The sequence below is a fragment of the Lentinus tigrinus genome (assembly GCF_003813185.1).
Source record: "Lentinus tigrinus ALCF2SS1-7 unplaced genomic scaffold L226scaffold_77, whole genome shotgun sequence".
Classification (NCBI taxonomy): Eukaryota; Fungi; Basidiomycota; class Agaricomycetes; order Polyporales; family Polyporaceae; genus Lentinus; species Lentinus tigrinus.
The window spans coordinates 1-17925 of NW_027137986.1; the positions used below are offsets into that span (position 1 = coordinate 1).

Genomic DNA, 17925 nt, shown 5'->3' on the forward strand with positions numbered 1-17925 from the left:
ACAGCGGCATGAACACTGGGATATGGAACCCTTGGAACGAAGGGTGGTTCTCGAAGCGCCTCCAGCTGATTCGGGAAGGGAAAGCACGCCCGTTGAGACCTGGGACGTGGAGAAGCCATCTGAAGATGTACTTGGACGCTGCAAGAGTGGCGGAGTCTGCAGCTTCCGCAGCTCACCAAGCGGTGGACATGCATTTGTCGGTCTAGGGTAGGAGCTGGGCGGATATCTGAGGACATTTACGAACATTCGCATATGTGGCTGAACTGAATGCATTGTATTACTAGCGGACTCAAAATATAATACTACTACGCATTGCATACAATGTACCGAATTTATGCGTCTTGTGAGTTTCGAACTTGGGAAGCTAAAGGCTTTTGCTGCGGCACCGGCTATCTAAATGATCGGGCCGGTTCCTGAGGCCTGAGCCGCCACTCAGGAACGTCACACGGGGGGGGGGCGATCTAAGATGTCGATCACAGATCGCGATTCACATCCACGCTACTGCCTGTGGGGTAGCTCATGCTTCGGAAAGTCAAGGCGATACAAAATTCATGTTCTAGCAATACATTTCGCATATATGAATCCAGTCTGTCCACGTTCATTCGTCTGCCTGCGCCTGCTGCGGCACCTGCTCCACCCTCGTTAACGCCTTCAAGACCTCCTCCAGGTCATAAAACTCTCGTAGTCGACTAGCAAGCCTAAGAGGGTAAGTTGGTTAGTGAAGGGATTGTGCGGTAGCTAGCGTATGTACTCCGCTTGCTCTGTCCGGCCAATTTCTTTGCCCCCATGTGGCTGCAATGTACTGTATGAGTATCGAGCGGCCCGAGTTAGAGAATATACAAGTACACATACGCAGTCGAGTTTCATAGGGCAGCCCGGAATTGAGGCCAGGGGAATGAGCGCGCGTCCCGAGCCGGAGGTATGCTCTCCGCTCGGTCCATATGCAAAGTTCAGCGCGGCCATTGCCTGCAGACAGTCAACGACGAAACAGGTATACTAACTATGGCCATACGTACACGTATAAAGTCCGCCCATGTTATTTTGATCCGGGCCTGTCCATCCACCTTGAAGATAGAATCAAATACCTGCGGAAGGGCGGGTGAGTGGGAAGACAGGTGTGCTATACAACCCCCTACCGCCAGGTGCCGTTTCTTGAGTGCCATACTGTCCGCGATGAAGTAGGGGATGTGTCTCGGAATGCAGGGGGAGCGGACAGACGGAGGCAAGAGAGAAGATGGTTGAGAAGCCAGGAGAAGTTCGACCTACCACATAAGTACTTCTTCGAACTACCACAGCACGCATCGTTTGTAATACGTTCATTGCACTGTTATTCCCAATCTGCTCGCTCCTAAGTGCGAAGCAGTGGCAATCGTACGTAGGGATACATGTACTAGAACTGTAATATAGACGGGATAGACGGGAGAAGTAGCGAAATGAAACGTGGGCAGGATGAGACATTCAACGTGGTCCGGGGTCTCAAAACGAGTAACGTAGTGGTGATGCGTCGGAATAAAGGAAACAGAGGTGAACGGTATGTACGTCTGAAGTACTCTGCGAGTCAATCGGAAAGCTCTGGCCAACATTGAACGTAGCGGGTACGTGCCGCAGCAAAGCATCGACCTTCGGCGTGTCCTGACGCATTGACGATCCCGGCGTGTAGTGACTGAGAGAGGGAGCTCACAGGGATAGGCTGAACAGGCCCGGCTTGCCTGAGCACGGCCGTCGGCCCAGCGAGAGAGGCTCAAAAGCAAAGGAGCGGGAGGAAGGCAGAAATGTATGGTCCGAAGGCCGGTCCGAGAGCGCGCGAAAACGACCCAACCACGGTGAAGGCATCCTCCACAAGCCAGGAGCTCTGACCTACGGTGTTCATTGCCCAGTGGCGAATCATTCGGAAAACGAGTCTAGCCCATGGTGAACGTAGCGGGTACGTGCCGCAGCAAAGCATCGACCTTTGGCGTGTCCTGAGGCGTTGACGATCCCGGCGTGTAGTGACTGCCAGAGGGAGTTCACCGCTATGCAGTTGTCCTGTGCTGGCCTTCGCTGGTTATGCTGAGGATATGGAGGAATATTCAGATATCGCTATTTCGTCGGTGAATGGAAGACTTACGTGTGCATTACAATCTAACCTGACGCGAGCGGGAATGGTACAGTAGACAGTCCATGTAAGGATGGGAATGCGAGACAGAGTCGGATCGTGTGTTGGTATAGTACAAGTCCCTCAAACGACATGTCGAACACCTACCGCAGCGAGTCCGAACCAGTCCTTAGACCCTCAAACCCACCTTCGTCAGGGCAAGGACAGGAGTGCCTCGCTTCGCACGACCACCAGTGGACTGACGGCAGACTGGGCACTTGAACCAAGTGTCTGCAGATCAGCCATTCCGCTTCTTCTCCTGCTGCTCGTACCAACTTTGTGCACAAGTCGTGCAGATGCCATGCAAGCACGGATAACTATGAACATGCTGTCAGCAACGGGAAAGCTCGGTGAGAAATACGTTACAACAGACCTGCGGTTGATCTTGTTATCGCCCTGGCAAATCGGGCAATCCAAGTCGCCTCGGATCTCCTTCAGGGTGTCGCGAAGTTTGACCTGTCAAAGAGAAAGTATCAGTACAGGAATTATGGCAACGGTGAAATACCACACTGACCTGGGCATTGCGTACGTTCTAAGTAAACATGTCAGCCCAAGACGAGTCAGCCCAATAAGAAAAAGAAACGTACGGCCAATTCCGCTGCAGACTGATCCTTGTGCTGGTCGAACTCGTGCTGCAAGTTCACGAGCTGGTCGTCGCGCTCCTTCAATTGCAGCTCGTTCTGCCATAACTTCACCTGGAGCTCGTTGCTCTTCTGATGAGCGTCCCAGTTTGACGTCATGGTGTCGTCGAGCAACTTTTGGACTTGCTGGCGGGACTCGTAGGACTTGCTGAGGTGCTCGCAAAGTGTCTTCATGTCACGCTCGCGCTCAGCAGCAGCGCCCTCGAGTTCACGTATACGGTCTTGGGCGTCGCGGAGCTGCTGCGCGACTGTACCTTCCTGCGCACGAATGAGCGCATCGGACCGCTCCTTGGCCAGCATGTCGTGAACTAACGACTCGTACTGATGCTGCAAGATGCCCTGCTTCTGCCGGCACTCGACGTGTAGCAGGAAGTCGTCTGATGGAGGGATGTACTCCGGTAGCCCGCGGAAGAGCTCTGGGTCCTTACCAGTCTTGGTTGGCGAAAGTTTGCAACGATGTTAGTTCAGATACCTTACCGGTGAGCACGCAAACAAAATGGAGTCTTACCGGCTGAGCAGGGTACGAGAAATACATCTGAGAAGCGGGGCGGGAGGAAGATGACGCAATGGCGTTGGATTGTGCTGCCAATGGAGCAGCCTTTGGGGTACATTAGAGATCATACATTTGCCACGTACTCTACTACATCTCCATTGAACAGTGAGAGGTGTGAGACTTTACCTGCTGAATCGTAGTGTCCTCAGCGAAATCTGTCTGTGCGTCACGAAGTGAGCTGGACGAGGCCATGCTTGACAACGAGGTTCGCGTGACTTGAGGGGTGTTCGGAGGATGACCGCGAATCGGACGAACGGAGGGTCGCGGAAGATCGGGCAAATGCTGGGATAGGGGAGTATGAAAAGGATCTTCTCGAAAACCTGACTCTGCAGAGCGTAAAACGCGTTTGCAACAGTCAGATCTCCCTGGCTGGAGCGAGGACGGAGAGGGTGAAAGAAGGCGAGGGCGGTGTTGGTGGTGGTCGCAAGTCAAGAGAGAAACACAGATTGAGGAATCTTTGACATTGGGCGCCAATCATGATGAATAGCTCTCATGATGTCATGATTCTCGGGATTGATTCATTGCTTACTCGCCTTTAAATCTGATTACTAGTCGAAACTTATCGAAACTTACAAGGCAAACTTATCTCGCAACAAACGCACTGACTGCATTGCTTACTGGCCTTTTAATCTCATTAGTACTTGAAACTTATCAAGTTCTTACAAGGCGAACTGATGTCGCAACACAATCACACTCGCTCAGTCAGGCAGGGCAACACGAATCAGCCATTGCAATGGTAGAACCATATGATACAACTTTATGAGAGAACATTGTCCAGAGCGTCGATAGCAACAAGTACAGCGTGTGGTATAGTACAGCGTGAGGTATAGTACAGGGATTGGTATAGTACAGCATGCTACGATACAGAAAAGTCCATGCAAGATGCCGTAGACGTCCGCAGTCCAAGTCGTGGTGAACTAGTCCTCATCGTCAGAGATGACGATAGCAGACTGGACATCGCGTCCACTCTGAACAATGCGAGGAGGGTTCGCGCTCTCGCCCTCATCGTCAGAGACGACGATAGCCAACTGGACATCGCGCCCAATCTGAGTGACGACGCGAGGATTAACGGGCCCCGGGGCATTGGTCGAGGATGCAGCGTCATGCAGCAGGGCTGAGCCCCTGCCGTCGTCGTCCTCGCTGTCCTTGTCCTCGTTGTCGTCGCCATCCGCGGCGACGAACTCGTAGTCCTTGTCGTCATCATTGTCGTCGTTGTCGTTGTTGTCGTCGTCGATGTCATCAGCGTCGACAGACACGTAGTCCGCATGCTCGTCGTCATTGGCAGACATGTCGTTGTCGTCGTGAAGTTTGTCCAACATGTCCCCATCGCTGTGGACCAGAGGTGGCGGGGGAAGCGAAACGCGCTCTTGCGCGAGCATGCGTGCGCGACGTGCGGTATTGAAGCACGTTTTCATCGCGAGGACTTTGTGAGGGCGCCGGACAGTCCTCGGAGGAGAAGACGCCCCGATGTTGCCAGGACGGGGCGGGAGAAGGCTGACGGAGGGGCGCCCCGAGATCCTTACCATACCACCACTTACAATTCGATATGATGTTGAAAGAGATAGCACAACGTGAAACTTACCTTGGAGGGTTCTGCATCGCAGAAACATCCGCCACACCGGAAGACTCACCAGGCGCTGCAACCGAGCCGCCGTTTGAACGCGAAGTGGGTGGTAACATCTTGGGAGGGGGCATTAATGACGATATCTACACGCGTACTCTACTCCGTCAGGACATAAACGAATAGTTACCTGCGAGGGTGCGCCCTCGGATGTCTCAGCCAACTGGGAACTGCCGCGGCGAATGGACGACATAGTGCGCGCGAGAGAGGGCGTTGTGCGAGGGTGCGTCGAGCAAGAGCGTACGAGCGAGAGAGAACGAGCGAGAGAGAACGAGCGACAGACTGGGTTTGTTCGCGAAAGCAGACTCTGCAGAGCGTAAAACGCGTTTGCAAGAGTGTGCGTTCCCGGGTGCGGGGATGGGATGAGGGCGCAACGCAGCAGCGATGGTGGTGGTCGCTGGTCAAGAGACGAAGGCTGGATTTGGGACCAAGTAAGGTGCGCGGGTGACCACAACCCAGGGTTAGGGTCCCATCATTCTAGGGTTTATTTCGATAAGTAATTTAGTTACCTGGTAAGTACAGAATACTTACTCAAGATAATCGGAGTGTGAAAAAAGTTCCCACGTCACAGGTTGTCGTGACACTTTTTGGCGGGGAGCGTCGTACCTAAAAAACGATCACTTCGTTCCTCATCGATCGTAATTGTCGTCTGAGTCTTCCTCCTCAATGTCGCCGTTGGCTGAAGCAGAGTCTTCTGGGTTTGAGTGAGTGCCGGCGGAGGTCGAGATGGTTGAGGACTCTGTCTCTGCACGGTGATCTATAGGGAAGTCAGAGTGGGGCTATTTCTGAGTCACATGTATGGGTTTCCATACCTTTGTCAGACGTGCCGGTGCCGCATTCGCCAGATGACTGACTAGTAGTAAGGTACTCCTTCAGATCCATCCATCTTACCGTCGGGATTGACTTCAACGGTTTTTTCTGTATGTTGCGGGCAGTGGGATGGTCAGTACTACATGATCCAGATGTTGAACTTGAAATATTCGAGGATGCACCGATAGGTCAATTCCGTCATACATATCCCACTGACGGATCTTGATGTGGTCACGAAGGGTCTTGACGTGTTGACGAGCGCGTTTTGGGCTATTGAGCCAGGTGACAGTAGACATGATTCGCTCATCAATCATAGAGTTCGGGACAACGGAGAAAAGCTTGATGCCGAGGGCCTGCAGATGGCGTAGATCATAAGTGAGTCCTCAACCGGAAAGCTTCTCGCCTCCGAGTCAGGCGGCCACAGACAACTAAGAACTTCATACCCCAAGCACGTGTGCACCCTCTTTCTTCTGTACCTTGACCCACCAGTCTCGCATGGTCTCTCCTGGGCGAAGGGAGCGGTCGAAGGGCTTCTCTCTCTTCGCGTACGCTTGTAGCTCTGTCTTCACCGCTTCTAAGGCAGACGAAGGGTCGTAGTCGGCCAGACGTGGATTGCGAGCCTTCATGATTTCCTGGATCTTCGGATGGTCGAGCATTTCAGCCGTGTCCCCATACTCGCGCTTCAGCATACGCTGCAAGCAGACCCCAACCCGTGCAAGAAGCTTGTCGGCAGGAGTGCGCTCGGAGTCATTTGCTGCTGAACTTGGATAAGCGATGTCGCCGTTGGCACAGTGCTGAGCATGAATCCAAACAGGTGGTACTGCAAGTGGGTTCGATGGCGGGTTGAGAAGAGAAGCAGGATGCCAGCCTAAAGAGAAACATAGACCCATGAGTGGTACATGCGGCCAGAAAATGGAGGAATTCTGCATACGGATGTCCAAGAAAAATGCTGCAATGTACTTGTCGTCTGGGCCTTCTTCAATGAGCTCATTGAACCGTTGATTTGCTATAGCGCGTATGCTCTCAATCGTATGGATGGGAAGATGGATACGTTGCTGAATGAAGCGTCTCTCGAGTGTGGCCATGATCGCAAGCCAAAAGACATAGACATCGGATGGTGTGCTATGCGCTGACTCGAGACACTTGATTGCCCGTGCGAATGGCTCGGTGACGGTGAGATACTTCATCATAGTGAGCTTGAACCTCACTCCGTATTCTGACTCACTGTCGAACAGATGATTCTTACCCTGCATGCGTAAGTAAGTACGTCAGTTCATGCGGCGGTGTCCAAGGACAAGTTCAACCACTGTGCAGCTAGTACACACCGACACGTCTACGACCAGAGCCTCGTTGCAAGTGATCTTCTCGAAAGCCGGCAAGCAGCGCTTGATCGAGCTGACAGCTGAAACGTATGTTGAGAATCGCGTCTTGCCGATCTTGACGAGGCCGTGAGAGATGCCAAGCTGGGTGCGTGCATCGTCAAAGTGTTCCATAGAGTACGTTGACTTGTGCATATATGTGAGGATGTCTTTCACGTCTTTAATCATCTGCGTAGTACAATCATCAACCGTGAGACGCGCAAGTTGAGCATAGTATAGTAGAAGGATTGACACAAACCTCCTTGAATTCATCCAGATCATTGATCTGGAGGAGCGCCAAATTGATCTCATGACAACAGTCCTGGAAGTTGAGAATATGCGGGAACTTCGCCGTGAGAAGCTCACAAGCCTTTCGAGTATTGCCTGTATTGTCGGATACCGTGGCGGAGAAGTTGGACGGTCCGAGTTTGAGGACGACCTATTGTGTACAGTCACTGGTCAGTCCCACGCAGCAGGAATGCCAGATCGTAGACAAACGTACCGGTTCAAGGAACTCCAGGATATATTCAGCAGTGTGGCTAACCTTGGAGACATTCTGCAGGTCGTACAAGAAGCCTTGCCGCGCAGGTGTGGTGACCGTGATTGTGTAGATCCCACGAGGTCGTCGAGTCTTGCCACCATCAAATGAGAGTGTGAGGTCACGGATCTTGCTCAACTGACTTGTCAGCTCGACATGGACGCGGGCAGCCTCAGCGGGAACGAGTCGATCACGGACTGTCGAAGAGCTGGGAGGATTGTAGGCAGTGTTGAGAGTAGAGCAGAACTTCTTGAAGCGGCGGCTGTCGACAATGCGTGGGGGGATACCAGATCCGACGATCAAGTGCGTCAGCTCACGGTCAGCGTTCTTCTTCAAGGACTTCCGGCCCAGCCGCTTGGCAGTTTGTTCGAGCGACGGTTGGGAGCTTTCGAGCCGTGGGCACTTCGCTGCAGGAGCCAAAGGCTTCGGGGTGGTGGAAACAGCGATCAGTGTGTCACCCGGTCCCTCAGCTTCGTTGGAGTCCGTGTCGGAGTCTGCCCGAGCACGTACAGCAGGGACAACAGGAGGCGTGGATACCTCAGCAGCCTTGATAGCCAGCCGCTCCTCAACTGCTGCTCGGAGCTCCGTTGGTACCCAGGGGCAGCCGGCGACATGCTTGAAGATGCGTTGCTTGTTCCGGGGTGTGGCCCAGGTGTGGTGACAAGCAACGCTAGCCATGCACCGCGCCAGCTTGGCTCCCTGCGGGTCCGTGGCCTTGCGGCACAGGAACGAAACGCGCTTGAGTAGAGGGTCGAGCTTTGCGCCCCCCATACGGTTATCCTCCTCCTCGTCTGAAGAGATGAAGGCGGGGTCCTCGAAGCTCTCGAGCTTGTTGGTGGCAGGACGCTTCTCATTCAGCATGTCCTCATCCCGCTTCTTCTTCTTTGTCTTCATCGTTGTCTTCTGAGATGATGTCGATGATGCAGAAGCCTTCGACTTCATGTTCTTCGAGGCCTTCGAGGTCTTAGAGCCAAGAAGTAGCCGATCAACCACTGCATCTGAGAACGGACCTGAACGTGAACGATTAGTGGCTTCAGGAGCCGATGAGCGAGCCTTCTGACCTCTGCTCCCCGACGGGGGCTTCCGAGCTGCATTGTCTTGCGGCCGGGAGTCTGAGTCACTCAAGATCTCGTAGACCTCGTGCATCTCAATGTCGGAGTCTGCGGCTGTGGATGACAGTACAGATGGAATCTACGGAAAGAAAAACGAGTCATGTCAGCCCAAAGAGGTCAATTGAATGCCCACAGCCACGTACCTCCTCATTTGCGTCAGTGAAGGTGTTCTCTGCGGCCCGGCAGGCATCCTCAAGCCACTTCCGGAAGCAAATATCATTGGGAAACTTGCCGATATGAACCTCAAGGACGTCAGCAAGAGCCTCGAGTCCAGGTCCGCGTTCCTTGATAATGAACGTCTCGCGCGGTCCCGTCCTTGGCCCGAGCCGCACTTCGAGGGCTCGGTTAGCGGCCGCTTCGATCCCTTCGCTCTCAATCCATTCGCGGTCGAGATCGAGATGTTGGAATCTGTAGGCAGATGCCGCGCAGTCCTTGAACGGGAGATTGTGGGGTAAAGAGCGCAGGAGATGCCTCAAGTACCAGACGCGTGAACGAGTGACTGAATCCATCGAATTTGAAGGAGAGAATCGCGGTACAGTGAATGAGCGACACGTATAATAGAAGCACGACTGCACGAGAGAGGGAACGAGTAAGGATGATCAGGGCCCTGAGCCCGTCGTCAGGCAACCCAATATTCAAGTCTGACTCTCCGAGTCACCACTTACCGGACATCCGTGGTCGCAGATTTCACGAGAACCTTCGTCGGGGTATGCCATGTCGTCATGTTGGGCCCGGGTAAACAGTCGTCGTGATGGCGGGCAGGTGGCGGACGGTTGGTAGCGCTGCGCGTCTGATTTACCCAGATTAACATGGGTTCCTGGACCTCTGTGAAATTGACCGGTAATTTACGGTAATTTACCCTTGTTAATTAGCAAGTTGCTAATTACCATTCCAAAATGCCCGCACCTTACAAAAGACAGCCTATACTTCCGGATTTGGGCATGTTTATTTCGCCTCTAGCACACTCAGTTTTGATCGGAAAAATTCGTGTGACATATCATTAGAATCCCACGGTTCATGCCTACAACATGAGGGTGTGCAGGTACCCACGGGTTTACCTAGCCATACCCGCATCCGTGAAAACCCGTGGGAAACAGGTACTTACACCCGCGGATGTACTTACCCATGGGTATTCCCACGGATTTATCCTTGGGTACCCACGGGTTTTGCTAACTCGTGAAGGTCCCTAGACTGATAACGGCTATGTTGCTTCGGGGTATGCCAAGGTCGGGGACTGTGCCGTGAGTTCGTACCATTGTCGGCTAGTAGTCTCCTGGCTGACCAACCATAGGCTACCCTGCTCGCCTTCTCCATGGGCCATGGAACCTCGGCAATGATGGCTACTCTCCACGAACAGTCCAACCGTAGCTTCGACATTCTCAAGGAGTGGCCCCACGACGGCAAGCGCTTCACGTCAGAGCTCGCCGCGCACATTGACTGTTTCCGCCGCGAGTTCAAACGGTGAGTCCTGCAGGCGCATGCGGCTCACCAGCGTGTGGACCTGTCTCTCCTGATCCGCATTTCCCAGGTTGCCAACAAGGCCACCGTTGTCGAAGTCGATCTTCTCCTGCGTATTTGGGGGCTCATCTACGAAGTCGAAGACACCATGGACAAAGTCGACACTGAGATCCAGTCGACCCTAGAGGCCCCTGGCAGGCGCACCTTTGTTCTTCCTCGCCGCAACGCTTGAGGCTTCGCAAGGACTTCACTTCCCGATCAGCAGCTTTGCACCTTTGCCGTCCTAGTTGTGAAGGTTGTGGCGGTGCCGGGCGCTGGTGGAATAGAGGATGGTGACAGAGCGCTGAAAAAGGTTGCTGGAGTAGGAAAATGGATGTCTAGGTCGTGCAAATAGAGTTCAACATTTGTCGAGATAGAAGCCACCTGCCAGGGCCGGGTCTTGATCGCCGTTGAGAAGCTGATGCATGTGGGTCCTGGCGACTCTGACGCTCTTAAACTGTGCAGGAAGGTGAGTCTTGGTCCCCCTCATCTTCCCTTCCCCTTTTCTCTTGCTTCCCCTGCCCTCTGCTTGCCTACTGCTCCTCAATGTCTTCCTCACCCGCCAAACCTCCTCTCGCCAGGAGCTCCCCCCCATCTGACCCTTTGGCTTGTGCCGCCAACCTGCTGTTGACCGCCCCGCCAGTTTCACCCTCTCATCCAGTTCCTGGGGCTTGCAATGCTGAGGGAGACGAGATCCTGTCCGATGCTCCTCCCGCCAACGCTGTCGAGCTGGACAACTTCATCGCGGTGTTCCTCCTCAAGATGCACCCCCTGGATGACCAGGCCTATCAGGCACAGGTGCGCAGCTTCTTGTTGATCCTGGTACACTTTGCCGCTTTGCTGTTCTGTGTCCTCACTTCGCTAACTCCTTCGCCAGCGTGAAGAGAACAGTCGCAAACCCTGCTCCGACACCGCCTTCTTCGAGGTCTACACCCACTTCACCGCTGCGGCTTCGTTGCGCACCACCACCAACTTTTTCTTCCAGTACCTGGAGGTCTCACGCGCAGTGTGACTCAAAGGCTTGCGGAGCGAACTGGAGAGCGCCACCATGCAAGTTGACCTGGAGACCGAGATGTGCCAGCAGCTCTCGGCAGATTACAGCGCTGGCACCCTCACAGCCTGGGACTTCGCTGTGATGATGGCAAAGTACCACGCTTCGCTCGCTAGCTGCAAGGTGGAGGTGAAGGACCTTACAACTCTCTTGCCTTGTGTGGAGCTCACTGGTATGTGTTCGACTTTGCTTCGCCTCGCTTGTCGTCACCTCACTCACTGACTTGTCCTAGCCAACTCCACTGCTAAGGCACGCTCGAAGCGACTGCCTTGCTCCTGGGCTACACTCGCCCTCCATCACATGCCCTCTGACCCTGAGGTTGACAGTCCTTCGACGGGCGACGCGCCGGCGGGGCCGCCCACAACCACGGCTAACACCTCGGCTGGAACTTCGACTCGCCCTCCGTCGACGCTGAAGGGCAAGGGGCGCGCTGGAGCCCCTGCTACGCAAGACCCTAAAGCACATATGGGCTCCACTATTGTATTACAATAGCCCACTGACCTGGCAGTTCTATGATGCTGAAGCTGGCCAGCCCTGTCTTTTAGTATTGGCTGGCCAGTATTGTGTCACAATGGCTGCCAGCTATTGTATATGGTGTGTGACCATGCATATACAACTCTGTGTGCATTGTATATCACCACTGGAGTTGTATAACCATCTGGAGGAGATGTTGTAATACCCCGAGAACTGTAGGACGGTCGCAGACAGCCTATATAATGTTGGCTCCACAGCGGACTGCCGTGAATTGACCGCCGCTCTGCTCTGTATTACCTCGTGCGCTGTAGGACAGTCGCAGACAGCCTGTATAACACCGGCTCCACAGCGGACCGCTGTGAATTGACTGCCGCTCCGCTCTGTATAGCCCAGGGTTCACTAGTGGAAATCCTGTTGAGACTGACAAGATGTATTTTCTGATTTGCACCTTGGACACTTCTGTTTGTCACGGTGCGATGTGACATACTCGCAGTGTCTGCATATTCTCACGTGTCTTCCTCCCACCCTTGTTCTCCGATTTGCGTCTCGGATGCTTCTGTTTGTCTTTCCACCCTTCTTTCCCTACCGCTAGATGCAGGGCCCATCATATCTCAGCTCCATTCTAATACAAGCAGATACATATATATTAGTCTGATTCCTCGCTATCGTTGGTGAGTCTCCCCGAGATCTGTGGCCGCAACAGACAACCACAAAATCACGTGGGAGGGCAGGGTGCGAGTGGGCGTCCCCTCTACCTATACCACACAGGCTGAGGAGATGTGGGATTGGGGAGAGAAAGGAGCGGATGGGCTACGGGCAGCCCTACATTGGTAGGCAGCAGCCAATGGGTGAGGCAGCGGCAGATGAGACAGTGAGTAAGACGAGACGATGGACGAGACGGTAGTGAACGAGACGGCGGTGAACGAGACGGCGATAAACGAAACGGCAGCGGACGAGACGGCAATAAACGAGACGGCAGCGGACGAGATGGCGAATGAAGCAATGAAATCCGAACCCGCGAGCGCAACGGCATCGACCACTGGCTTCTACATGGTGGTGGTATTCTGCAGGGCCCCTGACAGCGCTACAAGACTTCTAACTACCAACGGCAATGGCCGGACTATCTAATCTAATCTAGATGTCCTGCTCAGATGAGTGCAGAGCACATCACCGTTCTCAGAGTCCTCTGACTCTGAACACTCTAAAGCACGCTGCACTGTCGCTGTTGATACAGAGGTTCCTGCTCGTGCTGTTGCAGGCATGGTTCTACTACGCATGACCGTTCTTGCAGGCTTCTTCTGCTGAGCAGTCAGATAACACGCTCCCCAAGCGGGCACGGTGTGGTTGCCACGCTGTTGCAGATACGGCACCCAGAGATCTGCGAATTGCAATGCGAGTAGCTCGAAGATCAAGGGCTGGTACTCCGCATACGCACCCAAACCACGCTGCAGCGCTGCCAGCAGATTCTCGTGTTGGCCGGACTGTTTGCGCCACCACCCTGCCTTCCACTCAAGTACTCAATGACGCGCCTCATCTCCTCTTCAAGGAGGGTGACCTCCTCTCCCCACCGCTCCACCCGAGCTTGATTTTGCGCCCACTCGACCTTGATGTTGTCAAGTAGCTCTTCCGGGTTGATTTCACCTTCAATGCCATCCAGGAGCACAGTGCCATCTGAACTGCTGCGAGGGACTAGCCAGATCCACAAGATCTCGTAGTGGCCTTTGCTTGAGTACTCATCTGAGTTGCCTCCGGGACCTCTAATATCCATGTCATTGAGTATTCTGAGCCGGCTTTCCCAGCTGCCGCCCTTGTCGAGACATTCGAGTGCTGCTTGGGCAGCTCAGTAACGCTTGGCCGCCCGTCGGACCTTCTCTTGAAACTTTGTAAACAGGGAACGTGTCCTCCCAATGGTGTGCTGTCCTGTGCTGTTGATGTTGAGTTGCTTGAAGTCAGCAATACCCGTCAAGATGCGGCGGAGACGGCAGATGTCCTCAAGTGCATCATCGGCCTGGGCTATGCATTGATGTGCTCTGTGCTCGTCTGAGCAGGGTATCTAGATTAGATTAGATAGTCCGGGCATTGCCGTTGGTAGTTAGAAGTTTTGTATCACGGTCATGGGCTGGGGAGAACACCACCACCATGTAGAAGCCAGTGGTCGATGCCATTGCGCTCGCGGGTTCGGATTTCATTGCTTCATTTGCCGTTTTGTCCGCTGCCGTCTCATTTACCGCCGTCTCATCCGCTGCCATCTCGTTCATCGCCATCTCGTTCATCACCGTCTCGTTCACTGCCATCTCGTTCATCGCCATCTCGCCGTCTCGTTCATTGTCTCGTCTTACTCACCATCTCGTCCACCGCCGCCTCACCCATTGGCTGCTGCCTACCAATGTAGGGCTGCCCGTAACCCATTTGCTCCTTTCCTCTCCCCAATTTCCCATCTCCTCAGCCTGTGTGGTATAGGTAGAGGGGATGCCCACTCGCACCCTGCCCTCCCGCGTGATTTTGTGGTTGTCTGTGGCGGCCACAGATCTTGGGGAGACTCATCAGCGTAACCGCCACTCCTTGTCTACCAAACCCGGAGACAAGACGGCTTGGAGACGCGTCAGTAGTGCTGAGGGCAGCCACAATTGAACATCTTCGGCTTTGAGAGCCTGCAGAGGCACGCCAAAATCACGGGTGGGAGAGGAGGATGATGACGATGACGATGACCCGGGGTCTAGAGTCTCTGTCGCAGTAGGAGCGTTGAGGGACTCCGGAGAGGCCGCAGCTTCTATGATCACAGCGAGGGGTCCTGGGTCACTGGAGTGTCGGAATTGCCATACAATCGACATGTGTAAATCCTGGATCCCTTGCCATGTGTCGATGTGCCGCTTCAAGGCAGTTCGCTTGTCCTGGATTTCCATGAGGTTCCTGTCTGTGGCAGTAGAGTTCCTCTCCCGAGCCCGGAGTGCACACCGGCATAATAGAGTGAGCTGTGTGCGGATAAGTGGAGTGCATCGAACATTCTTACTGCTGTTCCTCGATCTCCAAGCTGAGCTGCAAGAAAACCCAGGGGGACACGTCGATGCAGGAGGTGTGTCATTGCCATGCTATCCTGTCTGCATCTGTCTTTTCCTTCCAGAATGTCACACTCAGAGCTTGGTGCCCAATGCCGAATCTGACTCTTCGTAGTTCTGAGCCGAGAGTCGGTGTTTGACCCAATCTAGCTGGCTGTGAGAGACTGGCTGGCTAGCATGAAGATATTAGTGGTACGCATGACAGTTAGGCGCATGCGCAGTTCTCTCCCACTGGCAGCCATCACACCACAGTAGCATCTACTAGAGAGCCAACAGGTATGTTATCAGCACATGTTGGAGATATGTGTCTCACTTTCAGGCAGACCATGACATTAACTAAGCCTTTAACACCGATGACGGAGAGAGCAAGCTTCCGGGAGAGGTCACAGACTAAATCATTGATTTCCTCCACTTTTTGCCTATGTCGCTTCTCTGGGGATAAGTACTGATAGCATACTGACAGCTTGTCATGATCTTGATATAAATATCATAATTATATTTAGTGAGGCACCAGTTGTCATCATTTTTTCCAAGCCAATTTGCATATACCTTTGCCTGACAACCTGCATAATTTGCTGCCTGAACCTGTGTCCAGTTAGAACCTGTGTACTTAGAACATATGCAACCTGTGAAACTGCACCTGTGTCACTAATGACTGCATAATAATGAGTACTGCACCTGTGCACAATTTTGCATAATACAGGAGCCTGTAGCACCTTTTTTCCACCTGTGTCACAACATGTCACTTTGAATTTTTCCCCAAAATACCGACATTGCTTCTCAAATTGTGGGGTGGGTGTCGCACACGAAGTATGACTGACACCAAGTCACAGTGTCATGCGGACGTTCAGGAATGAGGACACCCAGCCTCGCATCCGGAACATGATAACGCACGGAGGTCGTCCTGTCCTCATACGCAACCAGGAAGTTGGGAATGCCCACTTGTATACTATTTCCTGACCTCCTACACCCCCTTCCGACTTCTCCAACGTACACTTCAAGCTCTACATGCAAGGACCCTCTGATGAGGATGTCACCTCGAATGAAGTTTCGATCATCTCAAATCTCTTCTACTCTCCTCCCAGTTAGCCTGTTGTCGATCATGGCCCCGCACGGCCAGACACAGCATTTGCCATCCTCCCCTTCGACAAGACCATGTCTCTTCTATCAGAAGGTACGACTACAACTTTGTGCACCGATACTCTCAGCGAGAGTGACACTCTTCGCTCGGGTGAATCCGAGCAGGAAGTGTACCTGTTGCGGGGGCCTGGTCAACCGTACGATTTCGACAATCAGGAGATTTGGGCTGACGATCTCTCCGATTTAGTCATCGAAACTGGTGACCACCAGATGGTCATCGGTATGCAACCCCAGTATGAGGACGACGAGGAAGACTGGTTATTGGGAATCCTCCTCAACGATGAGGAGGATGATGAGGCTGAGGACTAGGGGCTAGTGAACGACAACCTCTTTGCAAACTATCTTGTCACTCGAACGCATCTGCATGTATTCTTGGATACCTGAAAGTATACTCACTGTATCTTGGTCACACTTGGACTTGCATGCCCCTATTGTCCATGAACTATTGTTCAGACTCATATTGTTCCTATTCAGCTATTGTTCTTCAGCAATATTGTATAGTCCCATTGTCCTTGAGAAATTTCCCAAGCACTATTGTACTATTTCCTTTACTTTCCCACTCTACTATCTACTGTCTTATTGTCTGAGACTTATTATTCCCTCCCCCTTATTATCTTCATATTATTGTCCTATGCTCTATTATTCCCTTCCCCTTATTGTCTACTCTCCTATTGTCTGAGACTTATTATTCCCTTCCCCTTATTGTCTACTGCCTTATTGTCTAAGCCTTATTATTCCCTTCCCCTTATTGTCTTCATGTTATTATCCTAAGCTCTATTATTCTGTCTCTATTGTCCTTTCTCTATTGTCCTACCTTTTATTATTCTGTTCCTATTGTTCCTTCTCTATTGTCCAGTCAGACACAATAGCTTAGATGATGTTTGACAATATTTGTAGAAATTCCCACAGAGACAATATATAAACCCCCATCCCTCAAGGGATGAGGGAGAAGACCTTTTTCCCCCCATCTCTTCCCACTCTGAAGTTGAGTGCTCTCTAAGTCATATACATACGTCTACGTCCACGAAGTGAGGCATCCTCGAGCGATCCACTTCGCATTATCAAGTCTTATTCAAGTCGTCATACGAGACCTACGATAGGTCTACTATTAGTCTCAACGGAGACTATCATCAAGTATTATCTGGTCATTTCTCTCGGGATATTCCCTAACACTACCCCGAACAATTGAGGTATCATCCGATCTTGATCAGATCTGATAGCCTCAGGTGAAGGTTGTTTCATACAATCAACTTTCACGCACATCAGTACGTCTCTGCAAGAGCTGCAAAAAGTCAAACAAGGCCACCTAATCCCACATTGCACACCATTCCCTTCTTGCTCCCACTCCCACTCCCCCTCTGTCCATGGCTTGTATCCAAGTCAATATCATACTTGCTCACCATGTCATCCCCAAATTGTCCTTCCCCCTGCCATCTTGTGTCTGTTGCCCTTGTAGATCACACCATGTAGTGTTTCTGAGCAAATTGTACTCTGATATTCCATCTGCTACAATGTCAATGTGTTTATCCGATTTCCACTTCGTGTGCCCGTTCGATACAGCAGGCCCTGCGGCCATCTCTCGTCTGCATCGACCTACCAGTCCCCGTGCAAATTTCCTTCCACGCACACAGCCTATAAGCCCACCGTTGTCATGCCAGTCCCTCTGGCTTGGCCAACACCTCTCATACCACCCTCTGCTTCATTCAGAGGCCCAACTTCTACCCCCACGTGACGGCGACACGAGTGGAGCGAGAGCGCTGCCGATCTACTGTATGGTCAGGTGCATAGGTGCGCATCGCAGCGCTCGGCTGGTACAGCATGTATACAGTGATAACCTGATTAAGAACAGAAAACAATGCACATTAGCCTAAGCACTGTAGCTATCTCATATGCTCACTTACCCATCTGAGCACTCTGCGCCTACGACCTCCAACACTCTA

At 52.7% G+C, this 17925-nt stretch overlaps 8 protein-coding genes across 8 annotated transcripts; 3 read left to right on the forward strand and 5 right to left on the reverse strand.

Moving 5' to 3' along the window:
• Positions 1 to 598: 598 nt before the first annotated feature.
• L226DRAFT_576748 (uncharacterized protein) lies at positions 599 to 1163 on the reverse strand (the record flags this gene model as incomplete). The annotated part of the gene is made up of 5 exons (XM_067685431.1): positions 599 to 698; positions 752 to 792; positions 853 to 966; positions 1017 to 1085; positions 1137 to 1163. 5 exons carry the CDS (start codon positions 1161 to 1163, stop codon positions 599 to 601), a joined length of 351 nt encoding a protein of 116 aa, XP_067528581.1.
• A 1209-nt stretch (positions 1164 to 2372) lies between these two features.
• Positions 2373 to 3310, reverse strand: L226DRAFT_576749 (uncharacterized protein; the record flags this gene model as incomplete). The annotated part of the gene is made up of 5 exons (XM_067685432.1): positions 2373 to 2451; positions 2508 to 2590; positions 2649 to 2666; positions 2722 to 3207; positions 3284 to 3310. 5 exons carry the CDS (start codon positions 3308 to 3310, stop codon positions 2373 to 2375), a joined length of 693 nt encoding a protein of 230 aa, XP_067528582.1.
• A 935-nt stretch (positions 3311 to 4245) lies between these two features.
• On the reverse strand, positions 4246 to 5023 carry L226DRAFT_527492 (uncharacterized protein; the record flags this gene model as incomplete). Its single annotated transcript, XM_067679120.1, has 2 exons — positions 4246 to 4846; positions 4911 to 5023. 2 exons carry the CDS (start codon positions 5021 to 5023, stop codon positions 4246 to 4248), a joined length of 714 nt encoding a protein of 237 aa, XP_067528583.1.
• Positions 5024 to 5854: 831 nt separating this feature from the next.
• On the reverse strand, positions 5855 to 9276 carry L226DRAFT_474064 (uncharacterized protein; the record flags this gene model as incomplete). The annotated part of the gene is made up of 8 exons (XM_067676554.1): positions 5855 to 6112; positions 6203 to 6451; positions 6572 to 6922; positions 7100 to 7296; positions 7328 to 7556; positions 7620 to 7826; positions 8391 to 8647; positions 8907 to 9276. 8 exons carry the CDS (start codon positions 9274 to 9276, stop codon positions 5855 to 5857), a joined length of 2118 nt encoding a protein of 705 aa, XP_067528584.1.
• Positions 9277 to 9795: 519 nt separating this feature from the next.
• Positions 9796 to 11276, forward strand: L226DRAFT_576752 (uncharacterized protein; the record flags this gene model as incomplete). The annotated part of the gene is made up of 5 exons (XM_067685433.1): positions 9796 to 9801; positions 9958 to 10008; positions 10059 to 10228; positions 10846 to 11086; positions 11142 to 11276. 5 exons carry the CDS (start codon positions 9796 to 9798, stop codon positions 11274 to 11276), a joined length of 603 nt encoding a protein of 200 aa, XP_067528585.1.
• A 36-nt stretch (positions 11277 to 11312) lies between these two features.
• On the forward strand, positions 11313 to 11807 carry L226DRAFT_576753 (uncharacterized protein; the record flags this gene model as incomplete). The annotated part of the gene is made up of 2 exons (XM_067685434.1): positions 11313 to 11487; positions 11548 to 11807. The coding sequence occupies 2 exons, from the start codon at positions 11313 to 11315 to the stop codon at positions 11805 to 11807; spliced, it is 435 nt and encodes a 144-aa protein (XP_067528586.1).
• A 1106-nt stretch (positions 11808 to 12913) lies between these two features.
• Positions 12914 to 14877, reverse strand: L226DRAFT_527495 (uncharacterized protein; the record flags this gene model as incomplete). The annotated part of the gene is made up of 7 exons (XM_067679121.1): positions 12914 to 13204; positions 13225 to 13596; positions 13657 to 13842; positions 13922 to 14098; positions 14156 to 14301; positions 14365 to 14761; positions 14800 to 14877. 7 exons carry the CDS (start codon positions 14875 to 14877, stop codon positions 12914 to 12916), a joined length of 1647 nt encoding a protein of 548 aa, XP_067528587.1.
• Positions 14878 to 15947: 1070 nt separating this feature from the next.
• L226DRAFT_576754 (uncharacterized protein) lies at positions 15948 to 16294 on the forward strand (the record flags this gene model as incomplete). The annotated part of the gene is made up of 2 exons (XM_067685435.1): positions 15948 to 16019; positions 16091 to 16294. 2 exons carry the CDS (start codon positions 15948 to 15950, stop codon positions 16292 to 16294), a joined length of 276 nt encoding a protein of 91 aa, XP_067528588.1.
• Positions 16295 to 17925: the final 1631 nt, after the last annotated feature.